The sequence below is a fragment of the Gambusia affinis genome, linkage group LG21 (assembly GCF_019740435.1).
Source record: "Gambusia affinis linkage group LG21, SWU_Gaff_1.0, whole genome shotgun sequence".
Lineage (NCBI taxonomy): Eukaryota > Metazoa > Chordata > Actinopteri > Cyprinodontiformes > Poeciliidae > Gambusia > Gambusia affinis.
In genome coordinates this window covers 2,621,033-2,647,936 of record NC_057888.1, presented here as the reverse complement: position 1 = coordinate 2,647,936, position 26,904 = coordinate 2,621,033, and the positions used below count along the sequence as shown (strand labels likewise).

General features: G+C 38.2%; 1 protein-coding gene across 2 annotated transcripts in view; it reads right to left on the bottom strand.

Moving 5' to 3' along the window:
- Nucleotides 1-26,904, bottom strand: part of drosha (drosha ribonuclease III) — a 129,741-nt gene that overhangs the window by 58,439 nt on the left and 44,398 nt on the right. For both annotated transcript variants that reach the window (XM_044105227.1, XM_044105228.1), the window contains exons 18-22: nucleotides 18,772-18,910; nucleotides 17,642-17,702; nucleotides 17,376-17,435; nucleotides 12,219-12,318; nucleotides 9,942-10,044 (exon numbers count right to left, since the gene is read on the bottom strand). In XM_044105227.1, the coding sequence (XP_043961162.1) occupies nucleotides 9,942-10,044; nucleotides 12,219-12,318; nucleotides 17,376-17,435; nucleotides 17,642-17,702; nucleotides 18,772-18,910 (463 nt within the window). The remainder of the gene's footprint in view (nucleotides 1-9,941; nucleotides 10,045-12,218; nucleotides 12,319-17,375; nucleotides 17,436-17,641; nucleotides 17,703-18,771; nucleotides 18,911-26,904) is intronic.

Here is a 26,904-nt window from a genome sequence, read left to right as displayed (position 1 = left end):
GTCTGCTTTCTTTGAAGCAAAATGGGAAATTACTCACAGCTACAGCAGGAATGTTGGTGAAATTCGATTAAAGGCGACAACTTCCTGCCTCTCATCCGCGAGTCAGTGTGGGGACTTTTAATGCCCTTTATGAAAATAAAAACAAACATTTTTCTGTTAATGAAAAATTTTAATTTTTCTGTTGATTGGACCTTGGACCTTGATTTATCAACGGTGGATAAATCAAGACGAATCCACCATGATTTGGACTTTATTGGCTTCGGAAACGGTTTCAACCGGAACTCCATGTACGGCAACGCAACGTACATGGAGATAGATTAAAAACAAGCCAAAATAAACAGTTTTAAAAAGTAAGTGCACCCCGTGGTTCAACATCTTATTAGAGTCAGAAAGCAGCCTCAGTTATTACAAATAGAAATGGAAATCAGGTATGAAATCTGGGTCTACACGGCAAAAAAATCTAAATCCTACTAGTCAAGTTTTTAGTGTAAAAATTGTAGAAAACTTGCAATAAAACCAAACAACCTTACATGTAACTTTTCAGCCAGAAATATCAGCTTGTTTTCAGATGATTCCTTAATATCAATTTTTTACTATTTTCATTGGCAGATTATTCCTCTAAAAAGAAATTTTTTCCGTAAGTGAAATAATTTGCCAATTAAACAATTTTTTCAACAATATTAATGAATTATCGACTTAAAACAAGCTGATATATCTTGATGAAAAGTTATTTATCAGGTAGTTTTATCTTATTTCAAGTTTTCTAACATATTTCCACAAGAAACTCGACAAAAAATACTTGGTATGGTTTAGTTTTTTGACTTGACCTTTAGGAGCCAACTAAAGATGGTTACAAAGTCGGCCTTCTACATTTCCAGGATTAGAGGACTAATGTCTCAGCCAGATCTAGAGAAACTCATTCATGCATTTATCTTTAGTCGCATGATTACTGCAGCAGTGCCCTCACAAGACTGCCTAAAAAAATCAATCAGATCCAGAACGCTGCTGCTGGGGTTCTGACTAAAACCAGGAAGATAGCGCACATCACTCCAGTTCTATAGTCCTTCTACTGAGAATATACTTTAAAATACTTTTGCTAGTTTATTAATCGCTGATCTCACGGATCTTCTGGTTCTGCTCTACATTCCCAGAACAAGAACCAAACATGGAGAAGCAGCATTTACCACAAATCTGGAACAAACTTCCAGAAAACTGCAAAACAGCCGAAACACTGAATTCCTTTATATCAAGAAGACTAAAACTCTGCTGTTAATATTCACAATAACTGGAACATTGATCAACATATTTGATGTGCTTTTGATTTGAAATGTAATGTTTATTGATGTTTCAGAATTGGTAACTTTATGTTGTTTTTATATTTATGGCGTAAAAAAAATCTGAACTGCTGAAATGTGCTAAACAAATAAACTAGACTGTATCCTCAGCTGCAAACTGTTGAGATAAGAACCAGCCAGACTGCTTTGTTTGGAGTCGCATCCTGTCCTCTAAAATCCTCCTTAGCTTTCTTCATTTTTTACACACAGAGAGTGACTACAATGAAAAGGAAATCTCCTCAGCCTCCATCACACGTCCATCTGGTTCCAGAACCACCGTGTTTCATTAAACTAGAAAAATGTAACTAAGAAATAGGGGTGCGCCAAATGATCAACCAGTAGATGTATCGGTGCCGATTTCTCTTATTTTGGGAGATCGGAGATTGGCCAGTTTTTACATGTGAAGCCGATTTTTTCCTACCTTAGCAAAGGTCTAAAAATCAACCACAGACAGACTGGCCCACAAGGACACGTCTGCATGATTACAGTTACCAATAGTTACCCCACTGTTGCCAATTCAGCAACTTTCTTCATATTTTGAGCAACATTTCAGTCAAAACAATTGCTATCAGCCAAAATCTGAATTGGCAGTGTAACGGATAGTAAATTATTTAAAAAGAATTTCCAAATTGTGCAGATTGCTTATAGACGTTTGTCTGTTTTGACAGTACATTTAGCTCTGATTTAATGGTCAATGCTTATTTTGTACTAGGGGTTGAACCAATTAGTCGACTAGTCGACTCTAGGACGTCTCGCGAGTTTTTACATTTCATGTCGACTAGTCGCAGTCATGTGATTGCTGGTGGTGACAGCTTGTGCTGATCTGACAGCACAGTAAACGTCACAAGACACAAGAAAAATAAGTTAATACATTAGTTTAAATGATATGTAGATGGATGCATATTTGTGGTTTTACAGTGTTTTTAAAAGGAGATGGAGTTGCAGCTGCAGTCGAATACAAAACACGAGCCGTCTAAAACTCGCCCCCTTCCCGCTAAGGATGTCACTTAGCCGGCTCGCAAGTGTCTTTGTCACGACGATCTAACTAATACATTATGATGTTATGTTGCTGATTAAATAAAGATCTGTGGTAATGCCATCTAAAAGATGTGCGTTTCCTTTTGAACTTATTATTTATCATAAACTATCCCGATGTTTTGTTGTTTCACTTGTTGCTGTTCTGTGTAAATGCCGTATTTTTCCGTGAAAACGGGTAATAAAGCCTGTAGGCTACGTTACTCCAAAGTTTGCGTCTTGCGTTGCTATGACGTCACAACGACTAGTCAACTCGACATCGACTCGACTTTTATCATGTTGACGTTGACTAGAAAATATCTTAAATCGTTCAATCTGCTGAGTCAGCAGAACTTCCTGCCGCGCATCGGGCGGAGGAGAAGCAGGTGGTTTCGTTGAATTCAGCTGTAACCAAACGGGATCCGTTCATAACAAGTTTGGCTTGTGATGTTCCAAAAGCACCATGTAGTCAGTGTGATAATTTGACTCCTATAGTAACTATCCAGAGATCATCAGCATCAGCCGGTGTTTAGAAAAAAAAGTCAGACCCGACTTTGTGCAACAAACTTTTCCCCGCTGCTCACGAAGAATGATCTGTTTATTGCTCTTTTAATTCTCCATAATAGACTTAGTAAAAGCAGGAGAAGGGGATTGTGTGTGTGTGTGTGTGTGTGTGTGTGTGTGTGGGGGGGGGGGTTAATATTTGCCCTGAAAATAGCTAATAAATCCTCCAAGTAGTCGTGAAGGATTTTATTTAAATCACTATGACGTCACCGCGATTAGTCGACATCGACTTTGACTATTATCATGATGTAGTCTGATTTAATGGTCAATGTTTATTTTGTACCTCATCGCGTGCCGTAGCCAATAAGGGCAGGCTTTATAAAAGTTGGCAGCTATGAATAGTAAAAATGAATGGCTGGAAAACAACAGTCAGCGAGATTCAAATGTTTCTATGAACAAAGACAAATGCTTTGGATTCCCCCGGTGAAAACAGCGTTTTGTTTTGTTGTCTGTATTGTAAGCCCATGTTTCATATTTTAATGCTTGTATGTTTTTAGTTTTCACAGTGATTCACATGAAAAAGACAATAGAAATGCTGAAAATCAGCCATCAAGGCTGCAAGAGGCAGCTATTACCGATTCCTTTTTTATTTTTTTTTAAATCGGTAATAGGCGATCGGCCAGAAAATTGCAATCAGTGCAGCCAAACTTTGAAAGGCTCTTCTGCTAAATATTTAAGATCGTGGGACCCTCTGTTAAGAACTCGCAGTAATAATTCTTATTAATATTTATTTTTCTTTTCTCAGTTGAACTTCATGAATCTCATATATTGACATTTATCCCCTGGAATCTCACTTTTTCATTTTTTTTTTTTGTCGCACATAATTGGTACAATATTAATTTTCTGATTTATCCGTTTCTGTCCTTTACCACAGAATGCAACAGACGGTTTGTATGCTAGTATTACACTTCAATGTCTGCTATTGAACCATAAAAAAGAGATATAAATTGATGCTATGCACATCTGTTGGCATCAAAACCAAAATAAAAGTGATCTAAACTGTATCTTTTGGAGATATTTTATGCCTTTTTGCTTATGCATGCTTAGTTTAATGTGCAACAATGACAATAAATAATGTTTAGCACAGAAAAATTAGTTGGAAATGTTACTTTCTCATGTTAGCAACAGTCGGACGGCGACTGTAGCAATGTTGCGTTCAGAGACGTCGTCTGTGGGTTTTCCTACGACCAATAAAAACCGACGGTCGCATTAATAACCCGGGATGAATTATTCAGAAACGCTCCGGCTCTAATCCATCAAATCACGTATTAAGCCGCTCGCTGCTCGGCTCAGCAAACTGAGGCACAAACCAACACAACCTGGATGAAAATATAAAAGGAGTAAACAACAACGCAAACATGTAAATAAATGTTTTTAGATTTAAAGACACAACGGATGGCAGATGTTACCACGACGACCAAGGTTTAGGAAGGAAGGACACAAGGAAGGATGGAAGGAGAGGACAGAAAGAAGGGAAAGAACTGGAAGGAAGGAATGAAGGTGAGAATAAAAAAGGACAGGAAAAATGATCCAAGGAAGCAAGGAAAGAAACAAGGAAAGGAAGGCAGAAAAGAGAGAGAGTGTGGGAAAAAAAGAAAGAAAAATTAAAAGGAAGTAAAAAAAGAAGGAAGGACAGATGGAAAAAAGAAAAGAAGGATGACTGAACAAAGGAGGGATAAAGATGGGAAGGAAAGGTAGAAGGAAAGGAAGGATGGATGGAAATAGGAAGTAAGGAAAGGAAGGAAGGCAGAATGGGTAGAGAAGGGAAGAAATTAAGGAAGAATGAGTGTAGGAAGGAAGGGAGGAAAGGAAGAAAGGAATGAATGGATAAAGGAAGGAACAATGAGTAGCAAAAGTAAGAAAGGAAGAAAAGAAAAGAAGGAAAATGAAAAATGAAAGAAGGACGTCAGAAGAAGGAAGGGAAGGAAAAAGGAAGAAGGACACAATGAAGCAAAGTATAAAAGAAGGGAGGGAGAACAAAAAGAAGGTAGGAAACAAGGAAGCGACAAGGAAAGAAAGAAGGGAATTACAAGCAAAGACAAAAAGGAAGCAGGAAAAAAGGAAGGATGGAAAAGGACTGAAGGAAGGACACAGAGAGTTGAGGTGGGAAAACAGGAAGGAAGCAAGTAAACAACAAGAAAAGACAGACTGAAGGAAGGAGGAAAGTCAGAAGAACGGAAACAAGAAGGACTGAGGAAGACAAAAAGTAGAAGAAATTGTTGAAAGGACAAAAAGAAGAGTGGAAAAAGGAAAAACACAACAACGGAAAGATGGATCAAGAAAGAGTAAGAATCGACAGACAGGAAACAAGGAAAGGAAGGAGATGGTAATGGTTTCCAGGCTCTGTTCTGTTTCCACACCTGAAAACAGCGAACCATCGGACTTTCCCAGCCTGCGTAGGAGGAACCCTTTAATTTTTATATCTTTACTTGTGAAAAATCAGACCTGGGGGTAGGGATGAGACGCAGAAACAAAGGAGAAAAGAAAGACTGTAGCAATTAACAAAGGCAGCAGCAGAGCTTGAGAGGATCCACCGAGCGCATTGTGTATGAATCTGATATTCAGCAAGTGAGAGATAATCCCTCCTCTGTGTTCTTTTAATAGGGAAGAGCTTAGAGAGGGGCCTCACAAAGGTTCACCATCTGTATCCCCCACGGCTGCTGGCAGCACGTAATCCACACATCAACTGTACCAGGAAATTAGGGCCAAAAAATAAAATTAAATAAAATAGCAGAGCAGGCCTTTCTCTGCTTCTCCTCCTCCTCTTCCCACAAGTTTTTACAAACTTGCAGGGATTCTACAGGTTTCACCAATTCAAGTTAAGGACTTTTTAAGACCTTTTAAGACCATTATGAATTAAATTTAATGTCAGAAATAAACATAAGAAACAACCTTTATCCATGTAGTGTCAAGCTTTTAGCACAGAATGAATGTAGCATCACACAGGTGATCCAACGGAGAAGATAAAGTGGAGATAAACTGGCATTAAACCATGATGGACTCAAAAAAGCAAGCATGCTAGCTAAATAGTTTTTCCATCTAGCTACATTGTTTTTTAGTTAGATACCCAGTTCTCTTCTGCCTCCATTTCTCCTACAGGAACCAGAACCAATGGTTCCTGCTAACATAGCTGCTAATGCACCCTTGCTACCTGGCAGACTTGTGATTTAAGATCAACATTTAAGGTCTTACTTTTGTAAACATTAAATGAACACATTTCAAGATTGCTATGAATGAAATTTAAGACCTGAGTCATGTAGGAAATGTACAAAAGAAACAGTCTTAACTCTCGTAGTGCAGAGTTTCTTTTGCACAGAATGAATGTCTTTGTACAGGTCGGCAACCAGAGTGACCCAATGGTGAAGATGAACATGATTCAGTCAATCTGTGATAAATTTACACTTAAGTCATGACAGACAGTTAAGTAGGTTAGGTCCACAAGTGAGCTAGTTTGTTTTTTTTTAGCTAGCCAGAACCAATGGTCCCTACTAAACTGGCTGCTAATATACTATTGCTAACTATCAATAGCATATTAGCAGCTAGTTGCCAGTAGCATGAACTGCCAGAGAAGAAAAACTACATAGAATATATGAGATTAAATAGCTCCGCCTCCATAAATTTAAGGCCAATTTACCTTTTTCAATGTATATAAAGGCATTTAAAGGCTTTAATTTTAGATACATTAATTTAAGACATTTTAAGGATGTGGACACCATGTCATCAGCGAGGAGGACCGGAGCGGCGAGAAAGTGGCTCTGAAGGAGGTAGAGGAGGGAAAAACGGAGGAGTGGAGGCCAAAAGAGCCCGAATGAGAATGGCCTACTCCGGCAGAAGTTAATGACAGGGGATCAGAAAAGCAAGATTTCCATTCAACACTTTGAATTATTCAGGGTTGCAGGGCAGCTATTTGCATTGCAGATTCCTCCACTCCTTTCTCTCCCTCTTCATTCGCTCCGTCTCGAGCAGGAGAACGGCCCTGCCTCGGGGTGGGAGAGGGAGAGGAAGCCTCGTCCATGCAAAACAGGAGATTATCTGTCATTTCCAACACAGCCCGGGTTCAACAGTCGCCGCGGCGCGGAAACAAATAAAACAAAGGTCAGCGAACACGTTTGCCAGGCCGTCGGAGCTATCTGCGAATATTACGGCTGTCGCATCCCGTCAATTCTCTGCACGACAAAAACGACAACACATCTGTGAGCGCAGCTGCTTTACTCACGGCAAAAACACTAAATCTTACCAAGTATTTTGGTCTAGTTTCTGCTGCAAATATCTTAGTACGTTTGAAACAAGGCGAAACTAACTGAGAAGTAACTATACTGTAAGATATAGGAGTTATTTTAAGTAAATAATTCCTTAACATTATTTTTAAAAAGTTATAGTTCAACTGGCAGATTATTTCACTTAGACATTTTTACCATGTTAAAATAATAAAGGTGACCTATTATGTTTCCTTGACCAGGTTATGATAGGTCCATGGCCAATACAAAACATGCTCCTTATATTTTTTGCACAAACTCATAATGTGATTTCAGTCAGAATGAGCTGTTTTAGGGCATCCTGTCACTTTAAATCCAAATAGGCTGCTGGCCACACCCCCTAACTTAATGTATTCACCCACATATGAAAATGCCTCCAAACAGACGGGTAAATATACAACTGTTTATCTTCGAAAAGCAGAAGTGGCGCCTCCTGCTCAACCAACAAAAATGCAGCAAGAGGATTCTGGATGGCAAATCAACAACAAAACAGCCATCATACAGCAATGAAACCAGCTGAACAAATGTGCTGGAGCTCCGCTTGGGTTGCTAGGTAACAGCACAGTACCTGTCGAATGTGACTTGACAATTGGAAAGTTTTTGAAAAGGCTCATTTTCCAGACACTATAAAAATGGCTTGTTGGTTGTTTTTAGATGCAGCAGAAACCCATATGGAAGTACAAAAATGAGCGAAATGTGAATTTTGAATAGAAAGTCCCATTTAACTGTCATTACTTAAAACAAATTCCTTTATCTTACTGAAATATTACTTCTGAGTTAGTTTTGTCTTATTTCAAGAGTAATAGGATGGGCGTGCCGTGGTGGCGTAGGGGATAGCGTGACCCATGTTTGGAGGCCTTGAATCCTCGATGCGGCCGTCGCGGGTTCGATTCCCGGCCCCGGCGATATTTTGCCGCATGTCTTCCCCTCTCTCTGTCCCCCTTTCCTGTCAGCCTGCTTTCATATAAGGGGCACTAGAGCCCACAAAAGACCCCCTGGAGGGGAGAGAGAAAAAAAAAAGAGTACTAGGATATTTGCACAAGAAACTAGATGAAAATACTCAGTAAGAGTTTCTGTTTCCACAGTCCTGCAGCTTGACGTCTCTGTTGAACAACAGCTTCAAGATGATGGAGTGACTTATTAAATATGTCTAAAAAGTCTAGATCAGAGGGAGGTGTAGGCATGGAAAGGAGGCATTTGAGCTAAAAACAAAAAAAAAAGGTCAGAAGAAGGGGGCCAGTGAGAGGGGAGAGGAGACGTCTAGAGTCGGCCCCTCTGTGTTCACACCAGGAAGGAAGGTGGCGATATTTCAGAGTTAGTAACCCAAAGCCGTCACCACAGGGAGGTTCTCAGTTCAGAACAGGAACCCTGTTTATTCTTCACTTCGATTGAGTCAATAAGGAACCCGCGAAGGGAACGGTGTGACCCCAGGGCCGACGACAGGGAGGCGCGGTGCCAGTCGGCACATTCCCCGCCTGCTGTTTTTTTCCCAGCGCAGAGGGGAGGCGCTGTGGAGATGATCTCTTTAAAGCCACCCACTTTCTGCATCTTTCATCCGAGAGACGGCTGAACTGCTTCGAGATGGCGATAAGATGAGAGAAGCTCCCCAGAAGCGAGGCTTAGCAAGGAAGCCTTGGCAGAGGCAGGGGGCAGCGCCGTGTGTGGGACAGGAGAGCAGAGATTTGGGGACCTTTCAGAGGTCAGCTAGGTAAACGTTTTCAAGGATTAACAGAAAGATAACTGAAGGCATACACAGAACCTGCAGAAGGATTCCTGCATCTTTTTTTTTACATTCTCACACCTGATAGTCCGGTAGACTGTTCGATTTGGGACTAAAATTACAACATTTGTTACAGTTTTAGCTGCTTTGGTCAAACAAACCAAACTAAGTAAGAAACCTGTTCCCCTCCTCTCCTGCAGGGGCGCTGCACCAAGAATCACTGAAGGAAACAACATGAAAATCATAGAAGAAGACACTGAGTGCAACTTCCTTCTTCACTTAATATGAACAAAAATGAAGTCAGATTTTAGGAGTTTTAGGATTTCTGCTATGTCTTTGGTAAAAAACAAATCCACAAGTCACTTCTCCTGCTAATGCTAAAGTGTTTGTTTTGGTTGTATTTACCCAGAATGCCCTGCTCTGTAGTCCTTTCCTGCATTTGGAGTGGTCTCCAGTCCATTTGTCTAGGAAGCCCGGTTTGTTTGTGGAAGTGTAAATGTGTAATCAAACTCTGGTCTGCCTACAAACCTCGGTCTCGGTTTAGTTGAAGTGAATTCTGGTGCCTTTAGAATGACTATGTGAACACCAAGCGCTCTGGAGAGTCCACTCCAAAACCAGGAAGTGGACTAAAGCGCAGGGCATTCTGGATAAATACAACAGACAAACATGCAAGGCCATTGCTCATCGTCTTTTGCCAAAAATAAAATCATACAACCGATAAAATTTGAGGTTTCTTTATTTTTGTTTTTATTTTTTTAAAGAAGAAAGTTGCGTTCATTGTCTTCTTCAGAGCTTTTCATGTTGTTTCCTTCAGTGGTTATTGATGCAGCGCCCCCACAGGCGAGGAGGGGAAAGTGAACCACAGCAGCTGAAAATGTAACAAATGTTGCAATTTTGATCTCGAATCGAACCGAGTCTACCGGACTATCAGGTCAGAAAAAAGACTTGGTCCTAAATCCTAGGAGTGAAGATGAAGGTTTAGTTTATTCAAAATCTGTCCCTACTTCTTTATCGTCAATCATTTCTTCCGTTTCTATCTCAGGAGAGTCTCACCGATGAGCGCCTCGAAGCAGTTGGCCATGGCATGTCGAAGGTCCGACTCCCGGCACAGGTCGGGTCCGTGGGCGTAGAGCATGAAGCGATCCAACTCCAGCTTCTGGAAAAGAGACGCGTTCAAATCAGCAAGCTGCCCACTGACACCTCAGCAGTAGCTGCTCGCAGGACGAAGGAGGGGGAGAAAAAAACAACAACATGGCAGATTTTCATCAAGGAAAAGAGCATTAGAGGGGAAAGAACTGGAGGGAAATGAAAAGTTGATTGCTCCGGTTGGAAAAGGTTCGACTTCATGGCACTGACAGATGTGCTCAGGTGCTGTCCAGCTGTGGCATGAAGCTGGGATAAAATCGTTCACTTACAGACACTGGAAAACGACAGATGAAATGTGAAACAGTTGTGACCTTCATTTACTCTGAAAGCTTCTCGTAGCGGTCAGTAACGCCAGCAGACCTCCTACTGACGCCATGTTGTAAGAAAATAAGACTATGTCCCCCGTTCAAGGTCTAAATAAGTTACAATAAAGACAGAGCCTTTCTACACATTCAGAAAAGGAGAAAATTTTAATTAATTTTAGATTCATGAATTTAAGATGTTTTAACAATAAGAAATTAGCTTAATGGAAACATAACAATTTTGGAAAAAGCTCTTGTTTTTCAATAAAAAGTTTTGCGATAGGTTTCCCAGTCTTGCCGAAACTGAAATAAAAACACCAGTTTGGAAAAAGCAGCTATGCATAAAAATGTAAAATTTCTCACAAACTTAGACAAATTTATAAAAAAGTAACAAAACAGAAACCTCATAGGTTGCTAAATAGAAAATAAAAGATGAAAAGAATAAAATATTTAATTTTATCTAAATATTGTGACAATTGACAACAAATGTCTGAATTCAATTACATACATTCCAATGGATCCTACTTATCAAACAGTACAGCACGTTTCTTTCCATTGTTCCATTTTTTCCACTCCATTTTTGTCATCTCCTCCATCTTCGGTACCATTTGGTTGACAAGTTGATGTTTCTACGTTAAACTGAAGGACCTGGAACTAAAATATTGGTTCTGAAATCCTAAACTGGACTCTGTTTGGACCGTTTCTCTTTCCTGTTCTGGTATTCCCCCGCCATCATTGTTTCTGTATCAACTGGCTCAATGACTAGTGGCGCCCTCTGATGGATGGTGGCCAAACTACAACACTTAAAGAAAGTCAAATTGGACGATTGGAACAAGTTTTAACGTAATAAACCTTTAATTGACAATCATAGGTTGAATAATTGTGTCCATTCCCACATTAGTAATGGAAATGCAGCCTGTGAAGCCACAGCTGATGCAGTGAAACTGGAATCCAGAAGAAAAGCGGCTCTGGATCCGCACAGATTGTATGTAATCTTAATGAGTTTGTGTTGCTGAGCGACGGAGGTCAGTCAAACTTTCTGCAAGTCATCTCCCAGCCAAGAGAAAAGTAGCCCAACTTGACTTTCCTGGCGGCGCAGCAGAGACAAAAAGCAGTCGGGGTGCTTTTTAATTACGGCTGATAACTGTTGGTGGTACCAGCCCCCCCCCAAACCTCCCATACTCCTCGTGATTGCACACACACAAATTAAATCACAATTCACAAATACTCCAACTCACAGGGAACCCGCTCTGACTTTTAAGCCCTGCGAGTGAAGTGGCGGATTGTGGCGGTGCTCGCTGAAGATACTTTCTGGGAGATAATTGCGAGTGTTCTTGAGCAGACGGCTTCAGAGGAGCCCTGGTAAACAACTTGGCAGCGCCCGACGCTGTATCACACTCACTTTAGTGCGAGCGGCAAATTGAAACAAGCCAAACTGCTACACGGCGCTAATGCAGATTCGGGCGGCTGCATCTTTGTATTCAGCGGGGAGCGACATGAAAGATTGAAGTTTTTAATTGGTTTCTCCACATCACGGGACGATTATTGTTCTGTTTCTTTACAAATTGTGCCAGTGAGTGTGGCTGGGCTGCCAGCGAGAGAGAAGGAGGAGGAGGGGTGGATGAAGAGCGATAACAGGAGCTGAAGAGCGATTCAGGAAGACCTCCGGGGGTCTGCAGGGACCCCAGTCGCACAAGTCTCCAAAACAACAACCTTTTAACTCCAATTACAAACCTGAGGCGGTGAAAAATAAATAAATGCGCGGGTACGGATGGCAGGAAGGCAAAATGACTCCTTAGCCTTGTGCACACTCGGAAAGCAGCAGAGTCATAACACCAGGATGGGAGACAGTTACAGTTTCCACCTGCAGAGAGACGCTCACCTTGGCCAGCATGGCTAAGTGCTGGTTCTGAACGATGGCCGTCCTGTAGGTGGCCAGGCCGCCCTCCTCCAGACTGGGGAACAGGTAGTAGAGGTGGACACTGCGGACGGAGAGGAATTCATTCTTAATGGTCATTTCTACTCTTTTCCAGAAACCCAAATCGAAAACCTTTGCATTCACAGGAAGTGATTTACACCAGCCATCAAAAGCCTAAATTGTTTCGGTAACTCATTTTAACGGAGACATATTATCAAAAATTGACATTTTTTTAAATAGTTTTGGGTCTCAACTGCTTCTAAAAACAGACCTACTGCGATTTTTCTGGCAATATGTTTTTGGTGTCTGGAAAATTAGCTAGAAACTAGATCAAAAACATTTTAAATTTTGTGTTTTTGTAGCGTATTCACATTTAATGATGGAAAACTGTTTGTTTTTAGTCAAACTAACTGCAAACGCAGTAAATACATAAAGAACATCTTTTTGAAAAGTATCAATATTCCAAAATGCACAAAAAAAAAAAAGAAGTAAACCTCGGCTCCATTCTCCAGGAAAACCAAATTAAAGTCTCCAACACAGATTAGCAGCCTCTCCCTTCTAGGCCCGGTTTGGGTCCAAGAGACGGCCGAGGACGCTTGAGCGGTTCCACAGCTGGGTTCTACAGCGAGCAGGTTCCATTTTCATTACGCTCCAGCCTCTCCGTAACCGCTGCGTGTCATTTGATTTCATTTGAATCAAAACAGGCCATTTCTTTCAGTCATTTCCAATCAGCGCTAAGAGAGGTAAGCAGGTGGCGTCCCGTTTTTTGGGTTTTTTTGTTTTCGTTGTTTGCAAACCCCACATGAGCTCCATTTGTTAGGAGATGGGAGAAAACCTGGAATAAACACTTGGAGTAATTGAAAATAATTACCTTGGAGACACAAAGTTTCAGCTGTACACTGCAAAAACACAAAATCTAAGTATTTTTTTTTCTAGCTTTTAGTGCAAATATTTCAACACACTTGAAATAAGACAAAATTTACTCACAATAGACTTGAGCTTGTTAATGGTAAAAAATCTCTTAATATTGTTTTTTATTTAAAAGTACTAGTTCAACTGGTATTTTCTTTCCACTTATAAGACATTATTGCCATTTTTAAGTTAAATAACCTGCCAGGGGAACTATTACTTTTTTAATATTACTTGCTGAAATGTTGTCAGTTTATTTCAAGTGAACTAACATATTTGAGCTAAAAAGTAATTAAAAATACTTGGTAAAACTTTGTGTTTTTGCAGTGTATGGAGTAAATTGGGAAATTTTTAGATTAATCTTGTTAAAGAGCAAAATATTTCAACTTTAGGGCTCAAACAAGCAATGTGTCTTTTTATCTGAAGAATCAGCCAATGGAAATAGTACTAAAAAAATATTAAGGAATTATTGACCCAAAACAAGTTTATATCCTGCAAGAAAAAGAGTCTTACTTCAAGTGCACCAACATAGAAACTAAAGCAAAAATACTTGGGAAGATTTTGTATTTTTGTAGTGTATGGAGTCAGTTGGTAAATTTTGAAAATAAAGATCTGGTGGTGGTTTATCAACCTTCCAGAACCTCTAAGGCCTTCTGGTTCTGCTCTGCATCCAGAACCAGAACCAGAAGGGAGAAGCAGCATTCAGCTTCTATGCACCACAAATCTGGAACAAACTTCCAGAAAACTTCAAAAGAGCCAAAACACTGAGTTCCTTTAAATGTAGGAACTCCAACAAGTTGGTAACAAATACCAACATATTTGATTTGTATGACTTTGGGTGAAGGAACTTATCAAAATATGTTTGTTCAATCGTTTTGCATGGTGTTTTCTTTATAACTGTATAAATATTCTGTTTATTATGAAAAGCACTTTGAACCGCCTTGCTGCTGAAATACAAATAAACTTGACAGATTTTTATATTAATCTGGTTAAAAAGTTAAATATCCAAATTTTAGTGCTCAAATTTTGACAAAAACAAAATTTGTGTCTTTTTATTTTATTTTTTTTAAATCTGCTAGTCAAACTAGTACTTTTTTAAAATCTTGACTTAAAACAAGCTCTTAAATATTGCTGAAAAATTACTTGCAACATAGTTTTGTCTTATTTCAAGTGTACTAAGATATTAGGTAAGATTTTGTGTTTTTGCAGTGCATAAAAAAGAAAATAGGCAGGTTGAGGTTTTGCAAAAATTTTCATTTAGCTGTCCCTCTTGGATGTTGAAGATTTTAGCTTCTATATCTTGCTGAAAAGTTACTTGTTAGTTTTATATTACGTCAAGATATTTGCATTAGAAATGAAGCAAAAATAGTTGGTAATATTTTGCAGTGTATTGAATAAATCTGGACATTTTTAGAAAATTCTTGTTAAAAATTGGTTTGTGTGTCTTTTTTTACGTGAAAATTATGAACAAAGTTTGCTTCTGAGGACATTCATCTTTAATAATTATGACTAATTCAAAATGTTACCTGAACACAAACGAATTTCATGCGGAGATAAAAAAGCTTTTTTCAGAGGATTGCACTTGGATTTATTTTTTTTACATCATCTGCCGATCTTGTAGGTCCTCTCTGTTCGGCACCGACTCCCTCGCTACATTTGGGGCTGTTCGCGTGTGCAAAATGTTCTTTTGGCTGGACAGCAGAGGCACGCGGACCCTCCAAGGGCAACGCACACGAGGCAGCTGGCTGGATCTGCTGTAGCCATTTAACTGGACAAGGGGCTGATAAATAATTCAGAGGGCCGGGGCGCAGGCCAAGCATGTCTCGTCAGACACTAACAATCAAAGACGGGTAGGAGAGGAGGAAGAGGCTGAAACATGCCCAGAGATATCCTGAGAAACGGAGGCTAACTGACCTGCTTGTAGCTGCATAAAGAGCGGCAGTCTGTGTGCCACAATGAGCTCCTATTAGACTTTAATCCTCGGCGCTCACTGATGTGGAAGTGTTGGTGACGCAGGTTACAAATTAGATTTTTGTGATAGAAGCTGCTTTTGTGGGATGAAAACATTTTTCTTTTCGTTCCAGGAGCAGAGGGAAAAAGAAAAGTTTCCACCTGCTTTTGAAGCAGTTAATTCATCTGGTGTTGGTGCAGGTTGCAAATACAGAATGTGGAAAATTAATACCAAGACTTTGTTTCTCTTCCAGGCAAACAGACTTTGTTTTAAAGGGGAGGCATCACCTAAAATTTACGTTTTTTTATGCTATTCCTTCATCAAACACAAACCCGGAGTGTTGCTTTGATTCTTTCATGCATGTTGAGAAATTTTTTAATTTCTCAAACCATGCCTGGGTGGACCTAGCTCCGCCTTCAAGGTAAAGCTCCTCCCCCACTCAACTGCTTCAAACTAGCCAACAGCAATTAGCAAACACCTGGTGGAAACACTGAGCTCGTTATAGCAGCTATTTATCAGTGAATCGCTGGTAAAAACGCCAAAAAGGGATTAATGGAGGAGCCATGTTGGGATAACTTCCTGAAGGCGGAGCTTCAGAAAGAGCAGGAGTTTTTAAAGAGACAGAAACCCAGTTTCAAAACTTTAAATCAGGAGGTAAAGTATCTTTTAAGCAATATTGGGCAATAGTCATAATATTACCAGAATAAATCTTAATATGACTTTATTCTTCTATTTTACTCTCATATAATTTCAACTTTATCCACATACAACTTTATTCTTGTAATATTATGACTTTATTCACATATTTATTAGTTTAAAAAAATATTTTTAATGTGGCCCTAATACTTTATTGTAGAGGAAAGTTGTATCAACAAGAGAAAGAAAATAATATCTAATATATATATAGATGTTGAGAAAGAACTGCCTCCTTGTGTGAGTTTCTGCAGGTTCCACCAACTCAAATTTAAGGAACATCGATGCAAAACAGTCAATTTATAGATAAGAACATAAATCTGTCCCAGAGGTCCTGGACTGGAAAATGAGTAAGAAAGTCAGCAAAGTCTAAAGAGAAAGTGCAGGAAGTTTGAAGAGCTGATAATTAAGATTACTTCAAAAGAAAGTCTGACAGCTTTAGCTTTAGCTGACTCATAGCTTTAGTGCTGAATTCAATGTTTCAGTGGTTAACTTATGAATTTGCTCTTTTTTGGCCACTGTAAGGATAAAAAGCTGCTGCTGTTTTGTAGCAGTTTCTCATCTCAAAGGAGTTGTTGTTGTTACAGGGAGAGTGTGAGACTAATAACAGCTCCACAAACACAAAATATAGAAAAAATACCAAGTATACCTAAATACCTAAATACACTCGAAATAAGACTAAACTGACTTACAAGTAACTTTTTAGATAGAAATAGGAACTTGTTTTAATTCAATAAATCCATAATATTGTACCATTTTTCATCAATATTAATGAATTATTGGCTTAAAGAAACTCTAACGTCTTACTAAAATACTTTTAAGTTAGTTTTGTATTATTTAAAGTGTACAAAGATATTTGCACTGAAAAAAAGGAGTAAGGTTTTGTGTTTTTGCAGTGTAATCCTTTTTGCCTGTAAATAAGCATTTTAAATGTAGAGATTTGAACAATAAAACAGATTAAAACTTCTTGGATTAAAATGTCTACACTGCAAAAACAAAATCTTACCAAGTATTTTAGGTTTAATTTGTACTCCAAGAATCTTAGTTTACTTGAAACAAGAGAAAACTAACATAAATAACTTTTTAGGAAGATTTAAGGGCTTGTTTTCAGTCAATAATTCCTTAATAAAAGTTAAATAATTTGATTTTTAAATCAAAATTAAGGAATTATCAACTTAAAACAAGCTCCTATTTCTTGCTAAAAACTACTTGTAAGTTAGTTTTGTCTTAATTAAAGTGTACTAAGATATTTGCACTAGAAATACTTGGTAGAATTTGTTGTTTCAATGTGTTGATGACTTGTGTTGTCATCAACACAAGTCAGCTAATTGAAAGTCGTCACTGACAATTTCTGGCTGTTCAAGTAACATCCCAGTTCCAATTACCAGTGAATCAGCGTCTTAATGAGGCGCAAGAATGGAGAAGAGCAGCTCTGTGACAGACAGGAAGGAGCGCAGACAATGAGAAAGACGGCAGAAACGGAGTGAGGAGGTGAAGAAAGAGGGGAAGACAAAAGACGGCGTTGTAGTCGGCTTCGATTAGCGCCGGCGTCAATCAAAGAGTCTCACCTGGTGAGGAACTCGACAACAGCGTCGCCCAGGAACTCCAGCCTCTCGTTGTGATTGATCCTGGAGAAAAAGGGCGGAGATTTGATCAGGTTCAGTCAGAAGCAATGAGCTCATTTCATCCCCCCTCAGGTTCGCCTCCGTCCCACAGCTAGAGTTAATTTTCTTGTCAGCGGGCCTGCCGGGCGTATTAATCACACAAATGGGCGCTCTGATTGCGCCTGTGGTCAGTGATGGTACGATACGATACGAGCCAGCAGGCTGCCTACCTGGAAGGAGACGGGTCATCCTGACCCAGACGGGACATGATGTTAATCAGTGTGTTGATTCCTGGAAAGAAACGACCCGCAGGCAGGAATTATTAATCACAGAGGGAAGAGAAAAAACATTTACTTACACTATAAACCAGAAAACAAAAAAATAAAAGATTTTCCTCTGAATGAATGACATTAAATCTGACTAAACCTGTGACAGTTAGCAGATTAGATTGGTGGAATTAAAAAAAACACTGCAAAACACTACATTTTAGCTATTTTTGGTTGAGTTTTCAGTATATATTCCTCGCCACATTTCAAACAAAATAAAAATTAACTTAAAAGTAACTTTTGAGAAAGATATAGGAGCTTGACTTAAATAATTCCTTACTATTGATGGAAAAGCATTACTTTCACTGGCAGAACCTGGAAAAATGTCAAATTTAGCCCAAATAATCAGCCAATGGAACTAGAACCCTTTTTTAATCAATAATAAGGAATTATTGATTTAAAGCAAGCTCTTAGTTCTTGCTGAAAAGTTATTTTTTCTTATTTCAAGTGTATTAAGATATTTGCAATAGAAACTGGAGAAAAATACTCAATAAGATTTTGTTTTTGCAGTGTAAGTTCACTGCAAAAACACAAAATTTTACAAAGTATATTTTGGTCTAGTTTCTAGTTCACTTAAAATAAGACCAAACTAACTTACAAGTAACTTTTCAGCAAGATGTAGAAGCTTATTTTAAGTAAATAATCCCTCAATATTGATGAAAAAGTTCCACTGGCAAATTATTTCACTTTGTCTTGTTATAAGTAAAATAATCTGCAAGTGGATCTAGTACTTCTTAATCAATATTAAGAATTAATTTTCTTAAAACAAGTTTTTATATTTTGCAGTGTATGATGGTCAATGGAGACACATCTTAAACAGTCATATCCAACTTATTTAAAATTAAAGTAATTTCAGTATATATAATCATCTGAACTTTAATAGACGGTTTTCTCTCAGAATACAGATCATTTCATTGCCTATCATTGAGTTAAAACAGATAAGAATATCTTAATTATTTATTGTCAGACAAAAGAGATAAAGTTGTCCTTTCATATTTTGTAGATTTGGTTTCAATAAGTTAGGAAAAGCCCACCTTTCTTCCTCATGTACATGTGGTGGACCTTCCTGTCGCCGTATTTCGGTTGGCGGATGCCACAGTTGGACAGCGAGTTGCGGGCGTGATCGGGATTCATGCCAAAGTTGAGGTGGTGACTGGGATGAGTCATGGCCAGCTGAAAGGGAGCGTGAGCAGAAATATTTAGTTTCTTCCTGTTTCTCAACAGTCCAAATTAACAAGTTTTATCACTTCAGGCAGATCTGAAAGCTCAACGTTGATCCAGACATTTCAAACATTTAGAATTTGGTGTGAAACAAAATCAGAAGATCTCATCTCAGGCCAGTTTTTAACATCTCTGTATTTATTTTGTTTTCAATTAAATTCAAAATTACAATTTTTTTATTATTATTATTATTTATGTGACATATCAAAAAGCAAACATTCATTTCTGGTCATCTTACAGTGAAAATTCAAACTCAGTTTCAGTTAATTTTATTACTACTTATTAAAAAATGAAAAATATGTCTGGCCCCGGGTCATCCACCGCCCACTGACTGATGGCCCACGGTCAGTTCTACGGACCAAGTTCTAAAAATAGCCAGTCATTAGGTAGCACTGCCAAAGAAATTATTTAATTTAATGTTTTTACGTTGAAGTAATAACATTTATTCATATTTAGAGTTTTAAAAAAGGAAACGATAAAAACATTTAAAATAAATTGCTTTATGTGTAAAACTCTTTCCTACTGTTAAAGTTCAGAACTGCGCAGACGTCTGCAGGATTTTATCGGAGGGCAGCGGCGCCTGCAGCTGCACAGACTCTGTGAACCTTGAGATCTTTAAGTAGAAAAAGAAAAGAATAATTTCTGGATATTTTATTTGTTTAACTCTTTTTACTATTAACAAAGTTATGGAGAAAAAAAGATATTTTGTGTCAAAACATTTTGTACGAAGCAAACATCTGTGTGAGTCTCTGGGGGCCAAAGGGCACCCAAAGTCTAAATCTTATTGGTCAGTTTACTTTTGTTTATTTGGTGGCTTGGCGCTTTTTCTGTAAGATAAAAATGGACGACAGGAGTTTGAATCTGCCGTAGTTCTAAGAGCGGTTTGGATCCCGGCGGAGCTTTTTACCAGGTCGGTTCTGGAATTGGTTCATTTCTTTGGAGTTGCGCAATAAAATAAAAAACCAATTCATTGTTTATTGAAACAGTACTTGAGTCAATTAAGTTTAATTGATTTTAATGTTAATTAAACTTAGATACAACTTGAAAGTGCACTTTACTTTGATCTGTAACATTAATGTGATCTTTAACTTAAAATTCATTCGAATTATTCCTGACAAAGCCTTGCTGCATTTTACAATGAAGTTAAGTTTTATATCCCGACTATCAAAAACAAAAAAAAGCTATTAAAACAAATGAAATCTGTGTTGTTTGAATGTACAGTTGGAACCAAAGATCCTTAACTTTTTCTTTATCTTGAATAAATTTATCTGTACTTGTTTTTACTTGAGGCAGAACAAATGAGGCAAAACTCTGTTGTTATACAGAATGAAGTTTAAAAAAAAACAACCCGCCCCCGGTTCCCTCCATACCCAACCGACTTCTTGTGGCTTTGATGTCACAGTGATGTCACTCAACCCGTCTGTGACATCACAGGCGACTGTCTTTGTATTCTCAGATTCCACAGAGAAATTCATTTGCAATCTCTGGCAGCGAACAGTGAAGATAGAGAAAATAGAGAACATGGAAGGACAGAATTTGTTGTTGAGTAAAGTAAGTAGTTTGGAGAAGAGCTGTTTGAAGCTGCAGAAGGAGAAGCAGCAGCTTCAAATCACAGTGGATAAACTGAGGACGAAGATTGAACGACTCAACAGCTGCACAGATAACAACGAACGAAGTTTCCAAGCTGAAAATGAGAACCTTGTGGAATCAAACAAATTTTATAAAAGTAAGACAAGAAGTTTACTTGTGGAGCTGGATGCAGCAAAAAAGACAATTCATCATTTAGAACAAAATTGTGACATTATTTCCAGACAAAATGTTGAACTGGATGAAACAGAGCGGGCAATGAGAAAAGAATTTGAAGTTTCACTGAAAGAAAAGACTAAACAGCTGAACTGGATGCAGAAACAAAATAATGAATTAAACATGGAGATCGTGGCGATGAAGCTGAAGAGCGACCGATTAAGATCCAGGGTGGAACAAAACTCAAAGGAGGTCCCCCAAAATAAAGAGAAAAGAAAAGAAGAAGAAAAGAAAAACCCAGACGAAACCACTGGAGAGACAGAATCGCCGACCATACTCCAAAGAGTTGGTCGAACATTTATTAATATGTACCAGTCGGGGACGTTGAGATACTGGGTGCCACCCTGGATCTTTTAGGTTCTGATGGTGCACATCTTAGATATCTGCTGGTATCAGCCAGCGGTGACCCGTCAGCCATCAGTTTTCAAAACCAGAAGAAAAGCTCATAAACCGGCGACCCACCAGAACCTCACACTGGCGGGATCTTTGAACTACAGGAGGTTCAAACTCCACTCATTAATTTTTAGTTTACAGAAAAACGGCAACCCGTGAAAAAAAACAAAAGCAAACCGACCAATCAGATTTAGACTTTAGCGGGTCAAACCTCACCCCTCACAGACCGTACACAGCTGTACACCATATCTTTTAACGCAAAGAATCTTTTTTTCTCAACAATTTTGCTAATAGTAAAGAGGGTTAGATAATAAAACAAAACTATTCTTTCCTTTTTTTATTTAAAGGAAATTTTCAAGGTTCTCAGTGCGTCCAGCTGCAGGTGTTACTGCAACAAATTACTAAACAAAAATTTAGTATCTCACAGAAAAACTCCAAAAGGGAATCAAACTTAAAACTTTGTGAACTAACCAATTAACCATATCTGTCCTTACTGATAACTGTTGTCAGAAGTCCCTAATATGAATATGATCAGAATGATATGAATTATTATTATAAAGGCCGAGCCAAGAATATTTACGTCTGTATCAAACAAGCATCCCTTCGTGTTGCTCTGGACCCGTGAAGCAGCTCCCAGCATTAAGAAAGGTTGGTGTCCCCTGCTCTGGACGGTCTAGACTGTTTTCTGGACGATATTCGTCATCGCCGCTGGCCCACTTCTGTTGCCATGCTACGTTTACTGTGAGCTAAAAAGATTCATGCTACCTATATTTAAAAACATATTTGACTTTCTTTTGTACATTTATGCCGACGTTACATTTATGAGGTTTTAGAAATGGCTTGTTTTCCTGACACAAAAAAAAAACGCCTAGGATTTTTTTTTTTTGTGCTAGGGTTGCTTTTAGAAGATGTAGAAACCAAAATGGAAGCACAAAGTTAATTTTTGTTCTTCACTTCAATAAAAATGAGAATTTTCATCTAAAAACTTGGCTGCGTTTAGATATATATTATGGATGGATGATCCCACGTCTGTTTCTGGGTAAAAGAAGAAAAAGAAGATATTTTTTTTAGATTGAGAAGTGTTTCCCTGCGACAGACTGGTGACCTGTCCAGGGTGAACCAGCCTCTCACCTGGAACGTAGCTGGAGAGGAACCAGCAACCCTCCCGACCCCATTAGGGACAAGGGTGAACAGGAAATGGATGGATGGATGGCTTGCTAAGTCGATATATTGCACAATATCCCATTAAAACCCCATAATTGCATGGAATTTTGCATGTTCCCAGTGGCTCTGTGGAAACAAAACTCTAATCTCAACCAGGCCTCTAGAACCCGATGGACCCACCGGTGAGTCCGTCGGGTTCTAGAGGTTAATAAAGGCCTGGTTGAGAACCGGGCCTTCTTCTTCTTTATTAAGAAGAAGAAGCTCAGGCGGGATCTATTAATTACAGGAGGTTCAAACTCCATTCATTTATTATTAGCTTACAGAAAAATGGCAACCCTTGAAATACACAAAAGCAAACTGACCAATCAGATTTAGGCTTTGGCGTGTCCCACCTCACCAACTTAAAACTCTGAACTAAGAACGTCTGATCACATAATAGGAATTAACCAGATCTGTCCTCACTGATAACTAATGTGAGTAATCCCTAATATTAATACGATCAGGCAGCATGTAATCATATACAGTACAGACCAAACGTTTGGACACACCTTCTAATTGAATTCAATAGAAGGTGTGTTCAAACGTTGGTGTGTATATATACATGTATACATACATATACATATATATATATACATATATACATACACATATATATATATACACATATGTGTGTATATATATATACATATACATATATATACATATGTGTACATATATACACATATGTATATATATGTATATATTTATATACATATATATACATATGTGTATATATAGTATATATATATGTGTATATATGTATATATATACATATACATATATATATACATATGTGTATATACATATATATATACATATATATACATGTGTATATATATATATAAATAAAAGTAAATTAATCTTCAAAGTTTTTAAGGAAACTGAGATCCACTTCCTTCTCCTCATGTTTCCATTAATATGCTTCCAAATGTTATTTAAATGTATTTAGCAAAGATGTCTTGTGGCTCATGAATGTTGTTAACTGATCTGCACTGCAAAACACCAAATTTTACCAAGTATTTATTTGGTCTAGTTTTTAGTGCAAATGTCTTAGTTAACTTGAAATAAGACAAAACTAACTTCAAAGCAACTTTTCAGCAAGAAATAGGAGCCTCAACAATTTCTTAATATTGATTAAAAAAGTATGAGTTTTGTTGGGAGAAAATGTCTCGTCATAAGTGAAGTAATGTTTTATTTATATTCAACAAACATTGACTTAAAACAAAATGAAAAGTTACATGCAAGTTAGTTTGTCTTATTTTAGGTGCACTAAGATGTTTCCCCTGGAAACTAGATCAAAAATACTTGGTAAGATTTGGTGATTTTGCAGGGTGATTTTTCTTTTGAGATATTAAAGTTTTCATTTGCTTTGAGTTATGTTTTCCATTTTCAGTGAGCAGAACCACTGCTTCTTTCTTCTAAGGTTGTTTACCAGTTTTCTCCTTACAGTGTTCTTGGCATTAACCATTCAGCAGTCATCCTCTAAGGTAACGGCATCTAAACGTGTTTTGCACTCGTGATGCGAGTACAGAAACAAATTTGGTGGTTGAAGTAAACCTGTACCTGTTATGCCTCTAACAAAGGTCATTCCAGGGTTAAGCTGTAGAGAAATGAAGCACCAGCAGCACTTCATTATGGAGTCCATCTTTCACATCCTGCAATGTCAGCTTAACTTATAAAAAGATGCAACGTTGCCTTTAATTTTATTCAATAAAAGAAAAAAAACATTCAAGTTGCTTAAAAAAACCACAGAACCATCTTACTAAAAGGTGGAATCTCTTTTCCTCTCCATGAAGAGGCAGTGAAAATGTCTCCAGTCGTTGGTCTCAAAGGTACAAAGGTACTTTGGGAGACTGAAGATCCTGGTAGAGGGCAAAAAGCTGCTCACCAACGATGACTAGCATTGGTTTTAGCTGTCAAGTTATTAACGTAACACGCTAAATATTAAATGTACGCCTGATTTATAAAAGAAAAAGGGACGCAGTGCTTTGCTACTAATTGTCAACACTATGACAACGAGATACCAATGTTAGGAAAAAAGTTTAATTAAGAAAAAAATTGTGAGGGAGAGGGAAGAAGTCCAGTTATGCTAGCTTGACTTTGACAATCTAAACATATAGATCTGCTGTGGAATTCAATGCCTTTTGTTTCAGTTAAAAAATAGAAAAAGGCGACCGACACACCAAATCTGACAGATCATTAGAAGAATATATAGTTAATCAACCACCACAGCGTTAAGATTTGCTAATAGCAGGGGTGGCTAATCTATCATAGCAATCACTTTTAAAACTGGGATGGACTGAATGTTGTGTTCTGTTTGGGAAAAGTTTGAGAATTTCTTTGGTTTTTAATCGCTATAGCAACGAGTCCATGTGTAGCGTAGCCGACACAGAGAGCGAGAAAAAAGTTATTTTTCCCTTTGCTGTGGCGTACTGCACTAAATTAATACTACCTACCTACATCTCCAAGTTTTATTTAGTTAGCAGAATTGTTCTACTGCCATTTCTTATGGATGGAAAGTAAAAGAATCATCTTTTGGTCCTCCAGCTCTGAGCGCATGCGCGTAATATCTGGATGTAAACAACAACATGCAAGGCGTCCATGTTGTTGTTTACCCAACAGCAATGGCAGCTTCCTCAAAATGCTGAATCTGATAATAAAATGCAGTTATCTTACTGCCTCAGAGATCCCAATCTGATCTAAAATAACAACGGCTATAAGGAATCTGAACTTTATTTCCCCAGTGTTTTACCTACCGTTGGTAAAACAGAATCCTGACGGATATAGTCACAGGTGTCGGGCTCACAGACTGCGTGACAGACAAGTCAAAGATTGAGAAATTGAAGGGATGTTCACAGTCATCAGTGTTCCTCAAATTTAAATTGTCTTTTGCAGAAAATAAAGTTGTGGGGAGTATTAATGGCGTGGAAGCTGAAAGTAGATAACTTGTCTGCTTTTGTGACAGGAAAGAGAAACACTGAAAACGCATAAGTTAGATTTTTTTTTTTCCTGTATCGTGTTTAGGCATTAAGAAAAGAAGAAGCTTTATGTGAAATAAATTATTATACTAATAAAACAAACTGTTTGGATTTAGAGTTTATTTTTGATTTGGTGGCTTTGGTTTTGATTTAAGAGTGCAGATGGCTCAGTACTGTAGAGGAGTGAGGGGGCATTTCAGTTTTTGATGTTGGTTGACCCAATCTTTGATCAAACTTGTATTTTGACTAGATAGATGAGATTTTAGGATCAGTGTGATAATCTGCTAGGTTTTTGTATAATTTTGGTTTTTGGTTTTGTGAATAAATGGAATTGGTTTTTGGAGCAATGTGAGTAGGTTTTGGTAGGAAGGAGTTGGTTTTTGGTGAAATAAGATCGGTTATTAGTTTTGGAGGGATGAAATTTGTTTTGGTAGGAAGGCATTAGTTTTTGGTAGCATTAGTAACGGCGTCTTCACAGGTCTGTCCAACAAATCAATCAAACAGCTGCAGCTGATCCAGAATGCTGCTGCTGGAGTTCTCACTAAAACCATGAAGATAGAGCACATAACACCAGTTTTAAAGTCCCTCCACTGGCTCCCTGTAGCTCAAAGAATAGACTTTAAAATACTGTTGTTAGTTTATAAATCACTGAATGGTTTAGCACCACAATACATTAAAGATCTGCTGCTGTTGTATCAACCTTCCAGAACCTCTCAGGTTCTGGTTCTGGTCTGCTCTGCATCCCCAGAACCAGAACCAAATCTGGAACAATCTTTAGATCAAACTGTAAAACAGAAAACTAGAACACTGAAACACTGACTTCCTTTAAATCTCAACTAAAAACCCACTTGTTTAGAGTTGAATTAGAAACGTAATCAATTACAGATTTATTGATGGAATCTGACTTGATGTTGTGTTTTTATTGTTGATTCTATGTTGCATTGTGTTTCCGTGTTTGATTTGATGTGAAGCACTTTGAAATGCCTTGCTGCTGAAATGTGCTATACAAATAAAGTTTGTTTGATTGATTGATTGATTGATTAGATTTTGGTGGAAGGAATTGTTTTTTTCTGTGTGGCGTTGGGATGGGGTTGGTATTTGGTCTCCTGACGTTTATGGGACTGGATTTTGCCTTGTTGGGTGGATAAGATGGATTTCTGATCTATTACTTTTTGGCTGCATAGATCAGACCAACCAATAGAATTGATTTTTGAGATGATGGGTCTGTTTTTTCATGGGCTGGGTAAAACCAACCCACAATGTTATAACATAACACTTTGGATTTATGTTGTTAGGCTGGGTGGGAATTTTCCTTTGATAAGTAAGGGTACATGATCAGATAGGAATTCTCTTTGAGGAAAAATGGTTGGTAGTTGGGTGGGTGGATGGAAATAAAAAAACCAGTCTTGTACTGACTTCTATTTCATTTGCTTGTTTCTTTTCTTCTTTCAACAAAATGCATCTCTACCCCGCTCCATCTGTAAGCATCTTTAATTCTTTATCACAGATGGCCAAATGCTGGAGAAAGCTCAAGGCTGTTTGCCAATTCTATAAACTGCAAATGCATTA